Source organism: Caloenas nicobarica, chromosome 6 (assembly GCF_036013445.1).
Source record: "Caloenas nicobarica isolate bCalNic1 chromosome 6, bCalNic1.hap1, whole genome shotgun sequence".
NCBI lineage: Eukaryota > Metazoa > Chordata > Aves > Columbiformes > Columbidae > Caloenas > Caloenas nicobarica.
In genome coordinates this window covers 26950504-26972854 of record NC_088250.1, presented here as the reverse complement: position 1 = coordinate 26972854, position 22351 = coordinate 26950504, and the positions used below count along the sequence as shown (strand labels likewise).

General features: G+C 38.6%; 1 protein-coding gene across 1 annotated transcript; it reads right to left on the bottom strand.

Moving 5' to 3' along the window:
- Positions 1-1650: 1650 nt before the first annotated feature.
- On the bottom strand, positions 1651-21566 carry LOC135990458 (cytochrome P450 27C1). Its single transcript, XM_065638156.1, has 9 exons — positions 21246-21566; positions 16451-16641; positions 14598-14797; positions 11897-12106; positions 10008-10171; positions 6551-6717; positions 5671-5749; positions 4496-4699; positions 1651-1767 (listed from the first exon to the last, which is right to left on the bottom strand). The coding sequence occupies exons 1-9, from the start codon at positions 21564-21566 to the stop codon at positions 1651-1653; spliced, it is 1653 nt and encodes a 550-aa protein (XP_065494228.1).
- Between the last annotated feature and the right edge of the window lie 785 nt (positions 21567-22351).

Sequence of the window (22351 nt, the reverse complement as noted above, 5' to 3'; positions counted from 1 at the left end):
CCATACATATGCTCAATACAGGATTAATATTTTAAAGTCATCATGTAAACATTTATTCTTCTCACAGATCACATCATTTTTGTTTAGTGTTATTTTATACACAAGATCCATACAAAGGAAAATTTTATTTCTTTTGTCAAGATCTTGAAAAGGCACTACAAAAAGTAACCACAATACCACAACACGACTGTAGTAGTTAGCTACGTGGAATTTCATGTACACCATTAAAACTACAGTGTGTTATTTAATTTGTAACCCGTCTCTGACTCTTTATAGCTAGATGAGCAAAGAAAAATACAGTCATTTTAAAAACTGAGTTGCACAACTCTTTTCTAACTCTGCATATGTGTGGAAAGTTTACAATTACCAGTTTGTAAACTACCTCACCAACAACAGTCAGAGCCTGACATGTAAACAGTCAACTATACATAGTTCATTTCATATTTGATATGCAGGTTTGAGCATTGTTCAAGGCATAACATGGTCCCAAGGTATAAGGTTTCTCTCAAAAATGAGAATGTGAGGTTAGTGGAGTGATACTAAAGTTGTCTGAAGACTGAAGTATCACCAAGAGAGACTTTTCTGTTACTTGTTACAGGAAAAATAAAATAATAATTTAAAAAAACCCCAACCTTTCAGGTGTCCACTCTTTGTATTAGACACCAGATAGTAAAAAATCTCCAAATACTTCAGTAGTCCCATTTCCATGCTACAGAAGGCAACTGTGCACCTGCCTGTGGGTTCAGCATGTTACAGTGGGAAGTTTCCAGCTCTTACTGTTGAAGAACTGTAAAGACAGTTAATACTAGTATTGTAATTAAGTTACAAAAATGTAAATAAAAATGAAGGAGTTGCTACATTTGTTTTTTTGGCATAATGTTAACTAGAACAGTGAAAGTGGCTTGTGCTATTCCACTCAGCTTATGCTTTGGTGATGAGGACTGTGTCTGGGTTCATAACTCTAAAATGTGACATTTAAACTTTTATTTTAAGAATTTTAATTAAAAAATATATAGAAACATTTTATGGGGATCATATATGGACAAATTTTTAACTGTTCTGGATTTTGAGTCTAAATGAAGTGACATAAATTGGATTTTTTTCTGTCTTTACTTTTCAGATTACTGTATTAATTTTTGAATACACGTAATTTTTTTCACAGACAAGACAAAAATGATCTCATAATTTCAATGTTGGGTGAAACCTTTTAAAAACCACTGGAGGACAAGAAACAGGAAAACACTAATTCATAAATGCAGCTAATTTTCACATAATATATAGTAATCCTCTTGCACTCAAATAGACTCACTAAGTAGTTGGCTTTTATGACAAATCAGTGTAACAAAACCACTGAATACCGACATGTCCGATTTTTTTTTTTTCAATGCATGTGTTGTTTTACTAGAAATCTTTCCAGGTAAAAGGAGATTCCCAATGCAAGAAGGAATTTTTTTCAGTATATATTTTCATATATGTAATTATCTATTACAGGAGAGGTAATTTCTTTTATGTGCTGCTAGAACTAAGGCAGAACATACTTGATCATTTTGCCAAATACCTACAAACCACAGAACAAGCATGATTAAACATCCATAAGATGCAAGTCTGTTCCCATGAAAATCTCACAGGTATTTCCAAAACATTTGAGTCTCACTTTCTGTCAGAAAATCTCACATTGATGGAGCTTCCAGGAGCCAAAAGTCCATGGGTTTTGGCACGAACTGGTACGGTTTTGGGGGAAATTTTGATCTCAAAATTCTGAAGCAACTGTGAAGATAAACAGGACAAGTATTAGAAAAGCTGTAAAATTACAGATGAAGATTAGACTTTGGAAAAGAGAACATAACAGGCTGTCACAAACAAACTTTCTGTTGCCAATTCTGTGGAGTCTGAATGCCATGATTCCCACTCAAGAAAGAAAAGATAATTGTTACAAGGTGAGATTGTAGTTTAAATTCTTCATCCCCCGACAGAAGGAGGATTGAGCCAGCCCTTTCTGAAGAATTCCACACATCTACATTAGATAGTCTGAGCTATCAAAGAAACTAAGGTCTCTTTAAAACCTCATGAGCTTCCTCTCCATGTGTTTTTTATTTCGCTTCCTTTAATATAAATCAATATGTACAATTACAAAACAAAGCAATAAAAGAGTCCCAATCACATCACACACATTCCTCTGGGCAGAAGGAAACAAAATGAACATGAGGCAGGAACTGTCCAGTGCACCAAGTTAAACCATCATAATTCAAGGAGTCAAATATTAGAAACCTCTCCAAAACAGAATCACTGTAATTCAATCACACAGGTTCTCTATACATTAAACTTCTATTTCCACATGTTTTAACTGAATCTGTTGCAAACATAAATCACAGAAATTGTAGGCTAAAACAAACTTTCACCCGTTTCAAAGCTGAACATAGAATACCTCAGCCACCTATTTCTTATACCTCAGCCACCTATTTCTAAACTTTAAAGAAGAAATACCACAACATCCTCGACTTTTCCTAATATTAAATCTCAAACACTTTTTCTTATAAACTAAGCAATCTTCCCTTTGCCCTTCTCCTAGAAAGCATGGTGAACAATGCATTATTTTCTGACACACAACTACCTTTCCAGTGTTAGATGTTTAATGAAATTTTCACCTCGTTCTTCTTCAAACCTCTCATTTTTGTTATTTTCCCTGTCTTCTGAATTTCCTCCAATTTAATGATATTGTCCCTAAAATGCAGCACACAGGGTCGGTTGCCTGTCACTGTCTAGCTGAGAATTTGCCAGTGTTTGGTAAGACTGAGTAACTGAGCTCCTCTTTCTGACATACAACATGCTTGTTAATACTGTCAATATACCCAAGAATTACACTGCCTTGTCAGAATTAGCATCATTATTGTTGACTGATTTTTTACTGAAACCTTCCAGTCTCTTTCTACGGTACTAATTACCCAGACAGTTGGTCAGTGATTTGTATTTATGCATTTGATTTCTTGTCGAGATCAGTAACTTGCAATTGTCCTTAGTGAACAATTTCGTGTTGATTCTGGAATATTTCTTCATTTTTTCGTAATTCTATATTCACATCCTCTGATTTTAACCTAATTCACTTCAGCTTGATATCCTATGTAAACTCTAAAAGTATTCCCTAATCCATCATTTACACTGTTAATGAAAATACTAACCTAAATCAAATGCAGGACAGACTCTCACAGAATTTTAATTAAACGTCTTCCCAGTTCAACAGCAAATATTTGACAGCTACTGCCTCCAGCTATTTCTTTTTTCCAGCCAGTTGTGCATGCATTTTATAGGTACTTCCATCTGGAGCAAATTTTATTAATTTGATAGTGAGAACAATCTATAGGACATGTGAAAATACTTGCTGAAGTCAGAATACATTATTTGTTTTATATCCACCTCATCAGGTAAGTGATCAAGTCAAAGAAACAAATCAGACTGGTCTGATACCATTTCTCATTGATCAGCTCCATACTTCACGTGTTTCTATTTTTAAATCACTTAAATATCATCTTGATGCTTGTAAATAGGTTGTGTGCTATTTTGTTCTAGTTTCTTTCCAGAACAGACAAGCAGGCTCTCTGTTACTTCCTTGATCCTTCTTTTCAAAAAGATGCAAGTATGTTTGTTTCATCCAGCCTCCTGAAAGCTATCTCGCTCTGAGTTCCGAAAGACAGATGCTAATTGTTCAGAGATTGCTCTAGGAGTTTACTTAAGGAAATTCTAAGGCAAATTCAATCAAGCTTTGCTTTGAATAGATATAAGGGTCTAAGCATTTTTATAGGTAAGTAACTACAGTGTCCAAATCTTTGAGTTTTGATTGCACAATCTGATCTCAGTATTTGAGTTAAAGGTTGTCTTATAAATGACAAAAAATGTAGCAGCTGTTGGGAAAGCTTTCTTTATGATATGAAACAATGGAAAACAATATATATCACTGTGTACTAACTACTAACTACTACACATAAATTATATATATCTAAAATGATAATAAAGTTAGAAGAAAGAACAAGAAGGGACAGAGGACCACAGAACATAGAAAAACTCTACTATTTGTCATAACACTGTGGTCAGAACAAGGATATAAAAACTATATTATGTCCTTGTAAGTACTGAATTCTTCAAACAAATACTGAAACTGAGCAGGTAACCATTGCACTTAAGAAAGACTTTCAATTTGCTTACAAAAAACTTCTGTACTAACTCCATGTATTTCTTTAACAATCTTACCTTTAGTTTTACTTCATTTGTACTCTAAAGATTTTTTCTTCTGCAATGTAGTTTAACTAGATCGCTACATTTCAAGCATGATTATTTTCAATTTTTAAGCCTTTGCAGGCTAGACAACACTCCATGTATTGTATGCTAGACAACACTCTAAAACAAAGTTATTGAGCACTGTAAGATATCCAGAAACAGTATACATAGGAAAGAATCATACCAATATATTTTTCCTCTTGTAATGCTGTCACATAGTTCTAACCTGAATCAGTGCAAGATGAATTTCCAGCTCTGCAACTCTTCTTCCTATACAACTTCGAATGCCGTAACCAAAGGGGATGGAACCAAAATTGTCTACTCTGTCCAAATTATCTTTTCTCAGCCAGCGCTCAGGTTGGAACTCATTTGCCATGGAGAAATTTTCTTCACTGTATGAAGTAGTGTAGTGACAGAGTGCCAGCTGCGTCTGAGGAAATAAATAATGTTTATATTTAGTTAACTCCAATACACATAACAAAATAAAAAAGCATTTGTAATAATGGCAATTACTGCAATATGAGGTGACAAAAATTAAGAACCTTTGAATAATTCTAGGTGAAAAAATGATACCTAGAAAATCAGATCCCTTTCTCAAGTGGTCAAATGAAATAATCTTTTAATTGTTTTAAATGCTGCTGGATATCTTAAAGATGATGCAGTGGGGAAGGAGATGAGAATAAAAGTCACAAGTATTGGGAATTGTCTCAAGAAGTTAGTATGAGAGAAAGGGAAAAGAGATCCAAGTCAACAGAAAGGAAAAAATGGAGGATGGGAAGAAAAAAAAACCCCAACATCTCAGGAAAACAAACCAGCATTAATTGATGTGATGATGTTTCCAAATAAATCCGGGGAGGGGGATGTGTGTGGAATATTTAAATAAGTATATTAAGAATTAAGAATCCTGACTGTTCTAAAGCCACGTTGCTCTAACACAGAAGTGCTATCATTTAAAACAGAGCCATACAGCTCTACCATGATTTCTGTGTAATCTCTGAATAGTATAAAGGAAATATTCGTAATTTAAAAAGGAAATTAAACTCTTTCTACAAAACAAATTAAAAGGCAAAGAATTAGAAAACTGGAAGAATGAAATTCATGCTTTTAAAATCAAATTGTAACATTGCACAGATATGTTGATAATAGACTCCACCCTCAAGAATATTAAGAACAAGTCATGATAGTAAATTTCATTAGCGGATGAAGACCCAAATCTAAAAATACCAAAAGCAACAAGTCAATTATAAAATCCATTTTTGTCATATAACTGAAATACTTTCCTCTTCATACTCTAGCTTGGTGAAATCTTTTGAAATCAATGAAGTGTATATATGTAACAGATCCCATTTCATACACAAAAATTACACTGTGTTCTCTGCGGAGGACTGCAACAGAACCTACCCCTTTAGGTATCAAGTAACCTCCAACAATCAAGTCCTTTTGGGTCACTCTTCCATTTCCTGGCAATACTGGATATAACCTAGAGACAAATATTTATGAGAAATTCAACAGTAACAGCTAATGCAACTTAAGAGTTTAGATCCCAATTTGCATTCACAAATAAGCTATACGAATGCAATATGCATTCACAGCAAAAAGCTTTTTCAAAAGTACAGAACACCTTGGAGATTCAAAGACCTACAATCATCTGTGAGAATATGATTAATATCTGAGAAAAGTTATTTACCAGTAAGTGGAGGTTGAGCTATTTGGTCTATATATTTATTTGCTTTACGCATGAGCAAATATGCAATCAATTGGTCAAGCTGGAGATGTTTTAGCACTACTGGGAGCTGAAAAAGCCCTGTTGACGCCTTCTCTAAAATCCTCTTACTCCCCTCACCTCGCTATGAACGTTTGGTATAAACATATAAAAAAAGCATGTCACATGCCTTCAATTTAAGTCAAGAAGCTTAAAATTATTGTAGTGGCACTGCAAAGTACCACTTTGCAGCAGTGTGCGGGGGAGGAGGTTGTTACAGCCCATCATACAGACTAATACTTAAAAGGCAAAAATCAAGCTCTCAGTTACCTACCTTAACATGCAAGTCCTACATGTGTGATATTACTTCTACCATGCTTCAAACATTAAACTTTATATCAACTATCATATTTCATTGCTTGGGCATCTTTCGACATAATGTAGCTACAATAAATGAAAGTAAAAGCAGCAAATAGCAGTAACGACGACTAAACACAAACATTAGCATGCACTCAAAATCCATGACAACTATAAGAAATTAATTTTTTTAATGAATGATTGCAGTTGTCTGTTACTTACCTCAAGGTTTCTTTCAGCACAGCTCTAATCAAAGGCAATTTGGGGACATCACGAGCAACAGGAATTTTTTCTTTCCCCAGCTTACTGGCTATTTCCTCATAAACACGCTGTTGAACCTCGGGGTGCTTTGCCAACAAGTATGTTGCCCAGGACAACGTAAAAGAAGTCTAAGGAAGAAACCACAACCATCATCATCAAGTCCAACAAGATTAGATTAAAAATAATTTCAAGCCAAGAAGAACAATCAGTTTTCAACTACATGTTTTATACGTTTAAAGTTATAAACCAGACTGGCAATGATTCATATCTGGACTCATGGGATGTTGTCAGACTTCACCATCCCTTCCTTCATCCCTTTTCCATCTAAAAATCCCCCATGTATCAAAACGAGCCATACTGATATTTTCCCCAATGAAATATTAAAAAACAACAGAAAAAACCAAATGCAAACAAAACTACAGAAACAAGACTGAAACATAAACACTCTAAACAGCAACAGATTAAGTTAAGTGTTAGTTTTCAATATGTTTCACCTTTCTTCCCAACAAAAACATTTCAGAGGAAACAAGACATGAGAACTCAGAACACTACCAGCCACTTTTAAGCATATAGTGGTCTCCTCATAGCATCCACGCAATAGAATTGATACTATCACTGCTAAGATCACACTTTATCCTTTGGTAAGCAATACTACACAATAATAGGCACTTTCTACCTCTTGAAAATTCCCACTTGACTGTCATTCAGCATCCTGCTGAAACATTTCTTAAGAAAGCTCGAAGAGGAGCATATACTTTTGAAGTGGCCCCAAAATATTAAAATACCATACACCACCCACAATTTATGATTCTAATAATCATCGAGGCTCCAGAAAAGAGGTACTGTATGAAAAATCATTTTAAAATATTTTATATGAAGGCAGGAGACAGTTCACTTTGAACCCATCATCTAATCCTCTTTCACTTCAGCTAGAAAAACTGCACTTCAACAGACATTTGTGGTTTAGGATACATTGTGAGAGCATGAACTCACTCTATCTGTACTAATATGGAACTAAGTAGAGTATTTCAACTCTTTAAATTTTTGTGATGTAATATTTACCAGTCATTTAACCACGAGCCCCTGTGTTTAAGCTATCTGGATTTCAGGGACTGTCTCATTCAAATACTAGACAGAATCAGGACATTTTGCTTCTACTATCAGCTGCACCCAAGACATTAAGGTCATGCAAATGGCCTTACTTGAGCCTGCTGCCCTCACAACCATCACTGAAGACAGAAAGTTTACCATGAAAAAAGTATTTTCAGTGTTCCTGGGTAAATATGGCAGAGAAAGTGACAATGTAATAATTTTGTTCCTTACCTGTGTTGTTCTGAGTATCTTACAGAATTTTGAGAGAAAAATTGTAACCTCTACCCTAATTTTCTTGAATTATTTTTAAATGTATTTTTTTTCAACTTGCTTAATGAAGGCAGACAACCAGTTTCACTTTCTAGGCAGGAAATAGTTTTATTTTCAGCTTCTCATTTATTGGCACAACAAAGCTTAAAGTTATAAACAATGTATAGGTAAAAAACCACAACTTCAGGAAATGTCTTATTTTGGGCTTACATTTCAGATCAAGTTAGAATGCAAATTCATCATGACGGTGACCTTTTATGTCTTGTCTTCAAACTTGGGTATAATGCTGGAAGTATCATTCTCAGAACATTTCTTTTTTTCTTGTAATACGGAGTGGCTGTCCCTTGCCAAAATGCAGCGCTGCCCTCAGAGCGCAGAGGAGCCGGCAACTGTGCCAGCTGCACACAGAACTTCTTCCCAGGTTCCCAGCTCCTTCATAACCTCTTAAAAATTAGCACAGTTCCAGGGACAGCCATAATGCTTTGCAGCCAAAACCTGCCTTACAATTTTGTTGAAAGCTTTTATAATCCTCTAAACCTCTTTCAATTTCTATGATAAAATGAGATCTGAAGTGACAGCGGTAAGAGGAAAAAAGGTTCCCTCAATTTCTGTCTGGTACTTGGAAACGAGGAAATCAGAAGTACTGTCCTCTTCACAAAATTATTGTTGCCAGCTGAGAAAGCTGAGTCAAACAGAAACTCTTGTTGGCATGAACTCGAACAATGTCCTTTTAGTTTGATTAAAACTCTGTCACACATTAAAAATGGAAAATTAATGGTCTGAAAGATTAGAAAACGAATGGGATGAATAACTGTGCTTTACTTAAGAACCAAATATCAAAACACTCTCCAAACTTGTAAGCCCTTGGAATATTTAACCAATATTTAACGAATGGAATAATCTTCAGCACATAAATAAGCTTTGCATAGGCTCCTTATTTTGGAATTCAAAAGCATTAATGTTGGGATTTTTTTTTGTTTTCTTTAGAGACCTTACAAACGCTTTTAAATAAAAAAAAATTGGAATTCAATTATCCAGAGAGGGTTTTTTACTTTAAGGCTACTCTACTTTTTTATTTATTTTAATCTTTTCTACTGCAAGACACAGTTCTACATAGCACTTTCTTTACCAAATTAATATAGGGGTTTTTTTTAATTGCTCAGTTACAATCATTTACATTAAAAGTGTTCACTGATATTCTAAATAACTCCATACACATTGTATATACAATACAATAACTAATTTTTATCTTTTCTTCTTATTCTGACTGTCATACTGCAGTGAACACTAAGCTACACTGATTTCAGATGATAGGAAGAGAGGAGGGGAAGATACATACATGACCTTAATGTTTCTTCAAATGCTCTAGATGACAGAACAGAAGAACAAGGAAAGATGGCCACTGAAAATGTTTCGGCAGGTGTTAACATCCCTCGTTAACGCTGAGCCCCACCACCACAGCTCTTTGCCTCAGACGGACCTGACTGTTGCCAGCACAAGCAGGGTAGTGAACTTAGGGCTTACCCACAATAGTGCTGGCCCAACACCCCCCTCCTAATAGAGGAGCACAAACCAGGTATCTGATCCATCACGTGTGTCCCAGTTGATTCAATTAGCCATATGTAAAAATCCTTTATCAAATTATAGATACAAGTTGATTGATCAATTTCTTCACAATAACCTTCAGCAGCCTTTCCTATTATGGTTTACTTAAAGAAGCACAAATACCAACCTGATATTCAAACTATGAAAAGAAAATGTATGAAATTCCAGCTGAATGTAAAGACAATTGCTGTGTTATCTGTTCAATAAAGCGTGGAACTGACTTTCAAATGATGGGTTCCTGTAAACCACAGCTAGAACAGAACAACACTGACTTCAGTCTAGTAGACAGAATACACGGCGCCGTATTTTCTACTGTTTTAAAGAGGTCATGACTTAAATGTACCAGAAATTATGTCCTTACAAATAACATACCCCCCTCCCCCAAAGATAGCTGCAAATGGTACTGGTTTACAAAAACAACTGCGTACAAGAAAAATGATAAAAAGCTTACTGTGTCTACTCCTGCCAGAAGCATTTCAGTCATATTGGCATAGATCTCTTCCAAGGTAAGTTCCTTACTCACTAGGAGGTATGTAAGCAGCCCACCATTCACCACTTCTCCTTGGTCCAGTTGAGACTGAATAGCCTTCAATCTGTTGTCAACATGGATTTGACCTTTGGGATTCAAAAAAAATTGTTAAGCCTCCATTTTTATTGTTCTGCTGGTTCCATTCAATAATGGCATTTCTCCCTTACACTATACTACACAGCCATAAAAAGATAAAATATTTGAATCTGTTTTTTCAGGGAAGAGATAAAAGAGTTATGGAGGTCCTTGGGTACTCATGGTAAGGAGAGACAGAGCTGACAGGAACCTTGGTAGCTCACAGCATGAGAATGCTGAGCATGAAGAAGGACATGAGAGACTGTAAGTTTCTGACTGGGAGTGAAGGAAGCTCAAGGTCAAGTTTTTATGCCCACCTGGCTTGTTTTCTGGTGACTCTGCAAGAAGTGGGGAACTCTGCAGAGCCTGCTGAAAGTCAGCACACGGCAGCTGCCACAAGATGTTGGCAGCAACCAGAAGGTCAAAGCCACAGAACTGAATCACACTGAAGACAAAGACGAGGAGCATCAAGTAATATCAAAACTTGAAAAATTCAGTTAACGATATTTTGAGCAATTTCACTCACAGTCTCATTTATACTTTAGTGACTACAAACTGCATCTTCAGTGAAACGAGGGCTTGAAAAAGAGGAAAATTCTTCAGAAACTTAATATCTCACAGAAGGAGCTTACAAAAAAAAAAAAAAAGAACTAGAAGCAACATGTTCCTTTATGAAACCTACACAAGCACACCCATCACATACAGTAATTTTCACCACTTAATTCCTTTTTCACAAAGGGATTAAACAAAGAAGCAGCATAACAACAAGTTTCAAATGGAACAAAATCCTCAAGAACAGTTTTGCAGCTGCTGTTAGGATAAAGTTGAAGTCTGCTGTTGCTTTTAACCCACAAAAGGGAACAAGAATGCCTTATCATGGGAAATAATTTAAAAGTGGCAGTGTAAAAAAGTATGTGTTTCACAGAAAACACACCTGTATCAGCATTAAATGGATTCCCTAATGCCTAGGGTAGGTACAGATCAGTACATATTAAAAATTAAGCATATTAAAAGTTAAGAAACTAAAGAATCTACTTTCAAGAAGACGTATACAGACCTACCTCAACAAACAGTGCTAATAAACTTAAAAATGCATGCACCATTCTAACACCAGACAGAAAAAGAGGGTTCAGGTTTTATAAACACTCCAGAGTATTTAGAATATATATATAGCAAAGACAACTTCTTACTTACATGAAAGCTGATCGATAAATTAGCCTGGAATGCTTTATTCACAAAAAACCCCCATATAGCAGTGTACTTCTGCGTCAACTTGCATGCTTGTATGTGTATATATAAACTTCACAAAGAGTTTAATTATTTGGTAGAGTGTCATTATTAAACCTTCTAGTCAGTTTTAGTGGTGATTATTTGTTAGAGTGCCTGACTGAAACTTGCTGAAGTCAACAAAACTACTCTCATTAAAATTTGAGTGGCTTAAGATAAAGCTTTGGCAAAGAACTCGGACCTGGAGTGAGGACTGGGTGCTGAGACAAATGAAGATAAATAAAGAATCAGCACTATAAAATAGGGGACTATTTAAAGTGTACTAGTAAAATTATTTTTCAATAGAGTATTTTTTAAAAAGGTTCCCTTGGCCAGTCTGCATTTAATATGAAACTTACTTCTGCCACAATGTGTTGTTATAATTTTAGAAGAGAAATGCAGCAAGTCCTGTTCAAACACACACAGAACCTGCAGAAATACAGCTGAACTTTTCTACTACTACATCTTACTAAATTTGAAGAGTCCGTCCCAGGATCTGCAGAACTCTCTCCAGGGTTTTGGAATAAGTGGACGAAGCCATTTGGGAATAGCACCTGCATACATAGTGGTCTTAAACATACTAAACATCAACTCCAGAGCCTCAATATATTCAACAGTCTGCTGTGGGACGTTGTTTTCCAGGCAGCCCAACCGGCATTCATACAGAACAGTTGCCACACCTGCACATACGAAATCAAAGAATTTGCTAGACACATGCATATATACATATTAATAATTTAAGGAATTAATATGCTAACATAATGAAACTACTCTCCAAAACTGTTTGGTTATTACCACTGTGGTTGAGAGCAGGTAAAACAGAAATCTAAAACACAGTAAAAAATCCCAACTCAATATTGTAGTGAGACAGTGACTACTATGTCAACAATGCCCAGCACCCTGCAGCGCATCTGGGGGGGCTCTGCACTGCGCCCCAAACCCCGAGCCTGCCCTGCTGGCCTCGGAACACAGCGGGACACGTCTAAAGACATTTTTGATAACCAGTGATAAGGCAGGGGTTTCCAGCAGCCGCTGTACCTTTCTTTGTCACGATAAGCTGGTAGTAAATGAATAATGAGTGTGCATAAATGGCTAAAGAGCTTGCACACTAGACAGTGATTTTGCTGCACACGATATACTTCATGTGGCCCTGAAAAACAGTGTGAGACACTGTTGAAAATTACAATATTGACCCCTCACTTGTTCCTGCCTTGCTAAAATTTCCTCAGATATTTTGTCCGCAATATTGCAGTGATCCCCACTGGAAATACCATTCCCCTCTTCTATATATTTTTATTAAATTTCCTTCTTCTCAACTCAGGACCATTTCTTCCATTTATCAAGTTAATTCTTACTTATCCATTAGTGTCCCTGCAATCTCTCAGTTCAGTTTTTATAAACATACCCAAATCATTAAATATTAGACAAAACTCAGCCAGAAACTGCCCTACTGGAGAGAGCCAAATGTTCTCTGCTTGACAGCAAACCATTTTTTATTACTTTCTGAATGCAGCTTTCTAGCAATTTTTCCCCCCAACTTGCAAAATCTAGATCATATTACCCAGTTTATTTATGAAATATCTCATAGTACGCTACAAAAAGCATTCCTATTATCAAAATAATCTTATTTAATGATTTTTCTAAAATACAGTGGGGCTATCAAGTAATTTTAAAAGGCATTCAGGTAATTTCTCAAAGGCATTTGCATCAAATGAAATTATTTTAAATAAATTTTGTGCTTTTAAATCATTAGTTAATAGTTTGTCCACATCTTTCTAGGAATCATAGAATCATATTAGAATATTATTAGAAATATTAGAAAAAACGTTAACTAGATAATTAGAGTAACTGGTCTAATAGCACTCTAGTCTCTTTTTCCTCTGTTCTGCCTATTAAAAACAGGTTCATAGATACGACATTTAACCTTGATCTCCATAAATTCTCAAGTAAGTGTGTATATATATATAAAAATATATTTTAAGGAACTTTTTTCCCTGTTCTTTGCTTCATTTTTCTTCTTTTTTGACAAAAATAATTTTAAAATCTAGCTATTTTCATCTCATTCTTCCTTCCCTAATTTTCCTCCCTGAGGAGATGTTTTTCTGTGCCTTTTATTTCTCTTGTGCCTCTTTCAGCAACTGCTAGTTCTTATTGCATTCTTTTGCCCTTTACATGGTCTTTTCAAAAAAACCTTACACTTTGGTTCCCTGAAGAGTTGACAGTGTAAGTTAATTAAAACTGCAATTCATATAGGAAATAAGCGTGTGCCAGGCACAAGTTAAAAACAAAAAGCTACAAGAATGTGAAGAATTTAAACTAACCCATCAGTTAAAGTGAATCTGTAAGCTCAGAGTTTAAAATTCCATAAAACTGGTAACTCTTAGGTGAATGCCATTTTTAGACATTATTAATGTAGAACAGACTCGGGTTAGTTTGCCAAACAGCCAGACGGCCATTTGATATGGCATCTTCATAGGTGAGCAATTTGGAAGTTCTTGCAAATCTCTAATTATTCAGCTGCCTGTCAGCAAAGAGTACCAATGTTTTTAAAAGGCATTACACATAACAAGATCAGGTTGTATGTAGTCAGTTCAAGGAATGCATAAAACACGAATCACCATTAGATTTCCATAAAAAGACAGGAAACGCCTTGCTAGCTCTGCTGGAGTTCCATTCAGCGTTCCCTTATTAATGGCAGCCAGGGGCAGATGGTTTTAAGGCAAGTGTAACAATCCCACGCTTGCCATGTGCAGGGAGGGGAAAGCAGCGTCTTTTCCTACATTAAGCTATGAACACAATTTAGGTCCATCACACAGTGATTCCCTACCTGGAATTTGGCCAGTACATTGTTAAATTAACAAGTCTTAGAAGTCACGCTGCTAGAAGGTCAACACCCTCATTCTTGAGAAATTAATACAGAAATATGGAGTACTGAAACTGCTCAAGGCCTTGGTTGTACATTTTACCTATATACCAGCATTTCCGCAGGAACTGCCCTTTACTACAAGGTACCATCTCTTTGGACTCTACAATGGAATTCTACTGATATCTACTGCAGTAGGTAGGAAGATTCATCACAATGGGGCACCAGCCATTTGACAGAAATGCCCAACCACAAGCACCCTGCTATACATCCATTTTCTTTAGAGATGTTATACAATCTGTGCTTACCTTCCATTGAATACTTGAAGAAAAGGTTGTTAACATTGGTCACTGTTTCCCCATCATCTTCTTGACTTCTGAGGGTGTGGATTCTTTTAATTAAGTCTGTGATAACTTCATTGACTCCATCAGAGTAAATAGCCACATCTTTGGGTTTCAGAATTTTTTGCCTCAGAATACTTCTCATTTTTAGCCATTGTTCCCCCTCCCTAGAAGAAATTATTAATAACATCTATACACAACTCTCCTTAACAATCATTAGCTGGGTAAGGGTTCCACAATGAAACTGTTTATGATTTTTTGTGTCAAATAAAAGCAAGTGGTGAAATTAAAATGATGATAATGTGTATTTGATATTATGCTCTTACATTTTAACCTGTATTTATTGCACGTCCTCATTAAATTTCAGAGTTGCAACGCTGATGTACATATGTAAGTCAATCTCTGGTCTGAGTGACTGAACTTGTCCACTCAGTGTTCTGAATTTGACAAGTGTCTCTGTACTAGTATTTTAGTAGTAGCTAACACAAGAAATTTGCAAACTTTTCTGATTAAAATTACTTTAAATAAATATCTGAATGGATAGTCTGCCAAATTGCTTTTACCTAGGATTGGTACTTATACCAAAGGTATCACATCCAGATCTGACAAATCCACAATTTGAGCCAGTACTAGAAATGCCATTACTGATACATCGCTTTCAGTTACCGTAATTCTAAACCTCGAAAGGAACAGGATAGCAGACCTAGCTATAGAGAAACAATTTACAGCTAGATTCTCCTTTAGCTGAGCTGTGTATTGAAATCTTGTGCTGAAAACTAAAAATCTGAATTGTAGCACCTGCATGTTTCATATGAGTGGAGTATTTGGGAACAGTAGTTGCTGGGATGTCTTTCAACTCCTTATGAAGACAGGCAATTGCTGTTATGAGTTTATTTTACATTGCTATGTAACTATTTCCCACTAAATTATTTTACCTCAAGGAATGTTGCTGCAAGGTACAGAAACTTATTGGCCAGCAAAAGAATGAAATATCTTTAGCAGATATTTTCTGTTTCCTGATTTAAGATCTCGTTGCACAAGATCTCAAGGAACTGTTAGTTTGACTCTGAACTGCAGCTGAAGATTTGAGTCTGCAGTGCAATACAAAACACCTTTTGCCACCATGAAAGAAACACATATTAAAAACACATATTCATAATCCAGGAAATAGCTTCCCTCTAAATAAACATTCTGTGTCAGTGAGGACTGTGAGTAGTTCCCAGTCACAACTAACCACCCTCGCATGCACTGCCAGTTTACGTAAGCTTTAAAGACAGGTATCTCATCTAGAATCAGACACGTACAAAAATACCTGCATAGGGATGCACTACAGTGTGAATTTACCATACAGTGACTTTTCTGCATTCATCTACTTAGGGGGGCACTTTGGTGAACGACAAAGCTAAAGTCAACCTGAGCCAACGCACGCGGCACACTGGCAACTGGATGCAACAGTCCAGATCTGAAGCAATAAAATCACATTTGCACCGTGCTGTGCCAAAGTTGGCAAGCCCTGTTCTGCAATACCACTTCCAGATCAGCGAGTCAGCTCAGACAACTCTAATTGATACACATTCCCTAAGAATGTTTTTATGCAAGGTAGCTTACTCCGCATTCAAACTACGCATCATTACCATCGCTTTGAAAATTTACAGCAGAACAGACAAATCACCATAAATTCCTACCCTCTTCCCCCGACTGGACACACAAATTTACCCACACAGGAAAGCCTGAATTCCCAGATGACCTCTACAGTCCTTCAGAAAAATCACTAAGCTTTTACAAGAAAACTTAGAAAATTAAGAAATAACAACACTTACGCAGAAATAAGTCCCGTGGCTCTCCCTCGTAAGTCTCTGTATTCCTGCCAGGATTCCATGTTAGCTCTTTGTGGTGCTCTACCTTCTGCCCGGAGGACTTGAGCAACCATATCTCGATCTGCAATGGACACAACAAACTGGGGACCAAAGTGAGACTTGAAGATCTTTCCATATTCCTGAGTGTGTTTTTGCTACAATATCACCAACAAAGAGAAACAGAAGTAAAGCATTACTAACGAAAAATAACACGAAAGGAAACCATCAATTTGTCATAAAGTGCATCAATCTTGGTCCCCCGCCTTTCAGTCAAGAATGGTTTGAAGTGTCAGGAGAAAGCATCTAAGCATTACTGTGAAATATTCACAAGGAAAACAGAGAGGTCACACTGTCCAGGACCTCTGACTGAAAAGATCCAAAGCTCTAAAGCACAAAGTGTGAGTGAAACCAAATACTTAGAAGATGAAAGGACTTGGGGCACTTAAAAACACATCTTTTCAGATCAAAGAGGTTAGAAAGAATATCTGGAAAAATTAAAAACATGAAGGTAAATAGGGTGAAATTAACAGTATCATACAAATATATAATTTATTTGTAATGTCTTTTGTAAGTAAAGACTTACTCTACCACTTTATTCTTTACAAAAAACTACTTATAAGTTTCTCACATCTAATCGAGGAAGATGACAGCACAGCACCTAGTGAAAAAATGCATTTTGGGACAGCCTCATCAGCAGAGAACTTTAGAAAGGTATACGCCAATTCTGCAAAAGGAAGGAAAAGTTGGGCTCTTATTCCTGCAGTGAGCTTTATTTAATGGCTGATCCACAAGTTGTGTGATTCGAGCTGGAGGCAAGGGACAGGTGATCGAGGACTGGAAAACACTAAATTATGTATAAAAAGAAACCCAAAAGATTTCCAGTAAGATTGCGCTATCACTGTCCCATGAGATCTTACTGATTATTTCAAACAAATCTCATTCTGAAATGCTCATGAAATTAAACAGCCAACTCCCAGGGAATTAACTTGGAGTAGAGGTACATCACCATTTTAGGAAAGAAAAAAGCCTGCAAAGGAGTTGTTAAAGACACATTACTAGGACTTCAGATTTAAGAAATCTTTAATTTTTAAAGCCTTTATTTCAGGTTAAAATAGCAAAACAAGTTAAGCTGACCAAAGTTTAACTTTGGCACACTACCTGCATCTAAAGACATCTGCTTGTAGACTTATGCTGACTATAAATCAAAGATGTTTGATACAGTTACACTAGTGAAAGTCTACGGTTGACCTACAACTAACTCACGAGAAAGATTTTTTTAATCAGTCTTGGTTATATGATGAGTTGTTTAATTGCCAACAGCACGTTTAAGATACATGAATGGCTCTTCAGCATATAGAACCAAGTGCTTATAAAAAAATTAACTCTTTTTGCCTGGTTTCCAAATAAAACAATAGTTGTGCAACTGTGGCCTCTGTCAGGCTCCTCTTAACTACTTTTGGAACACAATGGCCGATTTCAGTCAAGTTTAACAGACAGTTAAATGTCTCCTACAACTATATTCTTAACATTTTCAAAAATCAGCACCTCGATTCAAATGAGCCACACGTATTAGTCAACCTGATGAGGGAAATGCTACAGTAGGAACTCAACTGTGATCATTTCTGCTTGGTCTGCTGCTAACCAAACACCACACGCAGACCCACATACGAACAAGCACTCTCTAAACCCAAAGTACCTCTTGCTCCGGAGGTTATTTTAGAGATATTGAAACTGAACTTGGAGAGAATTGAGAGCAAGTGTCTTCAAAGGAATGCATGAGCTGGGAGATGAAGTGCTGAAAGGAGAAAGTGGTGGAGTGAGGGGGATGCACGTCACCAGTCACAGGAAAACAATTTCAACAAATTTTGCTATTTACGTATCAGCTTGTTTTTTTCCACTGATCCTGAGGTTTACATGGGAGGATACACTCCAACAGAAAATAAAGGAAGTGTCAAGCCATGAAATGAAATGAAGTACTAGTTTTAAACCAGAAATAGACAAGGACAAGATATTTGGACATCTCTTGCTTTGAACAGAATGGTGGTGTTCAGTGTGTTAAACTCATGTTTAAAGAAATGCCCAGAATTTCTCTTCTATATTTTCTATCACAACATAGATTTTCTTTCCCTTGTTCCAAACCTTAAAAATATTGCACTTTCATGTCTCACATACCATTCTCACACCAGACATTTTTTCACACATCATAAACTCAAACTGCTGGCATCCAAACCCTTCCCCCTCACCTTTCTTTTCTTTATACTTGCATAGCATCGATGAGACAAAAGAGAGCCAAGCTCATCAAATTAAAAATACTTTCTCTTTGTCATAATTGCTGTAGGCATTACTGCTTTGGCCAGGACTAACCGGAATCATGTTACTGAGAACAGAACCTCCTTTGTGAAAAAGTGCTCAGCTTTCCCACCCCTTCTGCATATAGCGTACGAATATTTGTGTGCGCCGAAGGACATCGTTTAAGTAGCTGTGCCTGTTACCAAAGGGTTTCAGATTAATTCATTCCTGATGTTCACTGTATTGTTAAATTTAACAGACTGTTATTAATCCGGTTAATGCCTATATGCATTCAGTGTGTATGCAAGCAGGGCATCCATGATCTGTGAAGCGATTTTTGAGACTCAAACCAGAATAAAAACTAGTATCACATTACAAGTCTTGCTTATCCTTCCTCCCGCTTTCCTTTCTAGGAATTACATTCATTAAAGAAGAAAATATCCATATCAGCTAACGGTAGTGAAAAGCATATATTATTTAGGGGTTTTTTATATTCCTTTCAATACTTTGAATAACTTTCACTGTTTCGACAGTGAAAGAACTTGAATTCAATGGTAGTATTTTTTTAGTGTTATGAAACTATGGTGAGTCAAATTCTGTGCACCACCACAGAGGTAAAGAAAAAATACAATGTAACAAACAGCTGTAGCTATCATGACATTTCATCTGCGTGTATCTTGTTAACAAGCAATTAAGTTGAGCAATTCATCATTAGCAATCTAGTTTGGCTGCCATCAAACACAGCACACGAACACAGCACACGCTGAGGAGCCAAACACTTCTTTCTACAAATCTAAATGGTAAATACAACAAAATCAGACAAAACCAAGCAAGTTGCATGTTTTGTTTAGGTTTGTCTTGTTTTGGTTTGGGTTTTTTTCTGTTTCCTGCCTCTTTCTGGTGTTTTTAGGCCCTTCGTAAATTCCAACTTTGAAGTTTTTATCCTCTAACCATTTAAAGTTCTGTCCTGCTCTCATCGGTTTCCCTTTTCTAACTTTTTTTTTTTTTTTGTGATTTTCAGGCAGTGAACCTCTTAGGGTTGCCTGTGAATCCTGTGCTAACAATCTCAAAAAGGCCACTACAGAAAGCAAAATAATAAAAGCCACATTTGAGGCATTCCCAAAGAGATCTGTTCTGCCAGTGGTGTTACAGATGCACAGGATCCACAGCCGAGGATCGGTGACAACAGCTGCTTTACTCCCACAAACACAAGCGCTCGCTTCAGAATCACTCTGACTACGTGTGGAAAGGGCCCCTGGAGATGCACGGTGACTTTTTAGGAATGAGACCCACATGTTTGGCCGAGCAAACAAAAAAAAAACAACCCACATCTTCGGATAGAAACAGCCTTACGGCAAGACAGCTGCCCACGCAGGAACACGGTTCAGAAGACGGGGGCTCTTTCCCGGCTCCTGCCCCCCCACGCCCGCACCAGCCGCTGTTCCCTCCGCCGGGGGACGGACCCACCACAGCACGGGGGGCGCCCGAACCACAGACGCCAGTTCCCAACCTCCACCCGGGGTCAGATTTATTTTACCGACTCCCGCCCCACCGCGTACCCCTGAGCTGCCACACACCGGGTGGCGGGAGCCGCTGTCCCCCCCCCCCCGCCGCCATCGGGCCCCGCTTCCCGCCTCCCCTCCCCCCCGCCGCCCTGGAGCCAATGGGGCCGCCAGGGGAGGGGGCGGCCGGGCCGGCGGCGGCCGCGGGCGGGCAGGGGCGGGCAGCGCCAGCCGCCACCGTTCCCCCCGCTCCCTCCCCCGGGAAGGTTTCAAACCGCCCGCCTCCCGCCGAGGGGAGGGGTCGTGCGGACAGCCCAGCCGCGGCGGCTGGGGGCCGGCCGGCGCTGACGGCAGCGGGGCCGGGCGCATCTACCGCCCCTTCAGGGGACCTGCATATGCGAAGTGTATTTATGTAAGGGGAGGCCAGGGTAGAAGTGAAGGCTGGAGACGCAAAATGGTCTCTGGCCACAGCGGAGCAGCCCCGGGCTGAGCTGAAGGGAGGGCAGCGGCGCGAGTCCCGCACGGCGGCCCGGGGGGAGCGGCATTTCCCACCTCTGCCCGCCAAAAAATCAGTTTGTGAAACAAACCAGTTCAAAAGAGATTAGATTTTTTTTTTTTTTCCAGTCGAAGGCACCTATCTAAAAGTCAAAAATACGCATAAACAGGGAAAGGAAGCGCTGCGAGCCCGGGGGTGCCGGCGGGCAGGCACCGCACGGCGCGGGGGAGGCGGGCCGCGGGGCAAACCACCACCTCGCGGGCTCCTCGCCGACAGAAAAATGCTAAAACTTCCAAGTGCTACAGGACAGGGAGGCGGAGTGGCGGGGACCCTCCGAATCTCGGCTCTTCCCTCAGCGGGAGCGCGGCGGGGCCGGCCACCCGCTGGCTGAGCGGCGTGTGCGAGGGGCGGAAAGGAAAGCTGCGGGTAACCCCGCCGCGAGCGCGACGTTACGAAGCCGAGTAAGCTGTACCTGGATTTCATGGATGCGGCCGAAGCCGTCCTTCCAGAAGAACTCGTAGAGGTTGTAGAGGGTGTTGGGTCCGGGCATTTCGTGCAGGCTCTTCACCCTGCCCCGCCGGCGCGGGGTGCGCAGCCCCGGCTGTGCCCCCGGCTCCTCGCCTTTGTTCGCCGCCGCTGCCGCCGGCCCGTTCTGCAGCTCCAGGGTCTGGCTGCCGGCGAGGTTGGGCAGCTGGTGAAACCTGCTGGCGAAAACCGCATGGTAAATGTAAGTCCTCTCAGATTCGAGCGCCCGCTTGCATTTCATTGTCAAAACTCTCGTGAAGAAAGACATGTCTTAATTTCGGAAAGGTCCACTTTGCTCCTGCAGCTGCTTTTTATTTGGTTGCTCTTTCTTTCGCTGCCTGCTTTGACTTGTACAAGCAGCACTTCTCCAAACTCTTACTGCACGAGCATCAGTTTACACAGACCATTATTTAACACTCCCTCCCCTAGGGCTGGAAAAGGGGGGTGGGTCTGGGATGAGACTTGAATAGAACGAACCTATTATTTTGTATAATTCAAATCAGATAAATTTACCCATGCTTACATGCAGCCAAAGTTTACTTTTTCTCTCCTTCCCCATTGGCTTGGCAAAAAGCTCACGTAAGGATCATCCCCGTCTTTCTCCTTCATTGAAAAGGTGGGTTTAGAGCTATTTTTTCTGTGGCATTAATTCATTCCTATATGTCAAAAAATGCTGTATTTTCTGCCAGAACTCCTAGTGCCGTTCAACATCCTGTAACATACATGGAAACATTTGGGCATCCACATACAAATTGCAATGGTTTTACACATTAACCTTACAAAACAGTTCCTGTAAATCACGACATCCAGCGATGTTATTTGTATTGCAGAATGATTTATCTTTTGGACAGGATAGACTCCGTAAGCAGCTGGGGTCAATTTTTGTAGAAAATAACCAGTGCCCTATAACCCTGGTTTTTCCTCAATTTGGCTGCATGGATCTATAATCACACACAGAGTACTTTAGCTTCATCCAACCTGTATATCAGTTTGTTTTGCACAATTTCAGAAGTGTTTGTGCTGTCTTCATACCTATTTCTGTACAATTCTGAA

Bases quoted from the DNA above. Each gene is read 5' to 3' on its own strand.
- LOC135990458 (XM_065638156.1), bottom strand. From the start codon at position 21,566: ATGTCTTTCTTCACGAGAGTTTTGACAATGAAATGCAAGCGGGCGCTC. The intron at 12,107-14,597 runs GTAAGCACAGAT...TCGTATGTGCAG, and splicing joins CTTCAAGTATTCAATGGAAG to GTGTGGCAACTGTTCTGTAT. The intron at 6,718-10,007 runs GTAAGCTTTTTA...TTTCTTCCTTAG, and splicing joins TTCTGGCAGGAGTAGACACA to ACTTCTTTTACGTTGTCCTG.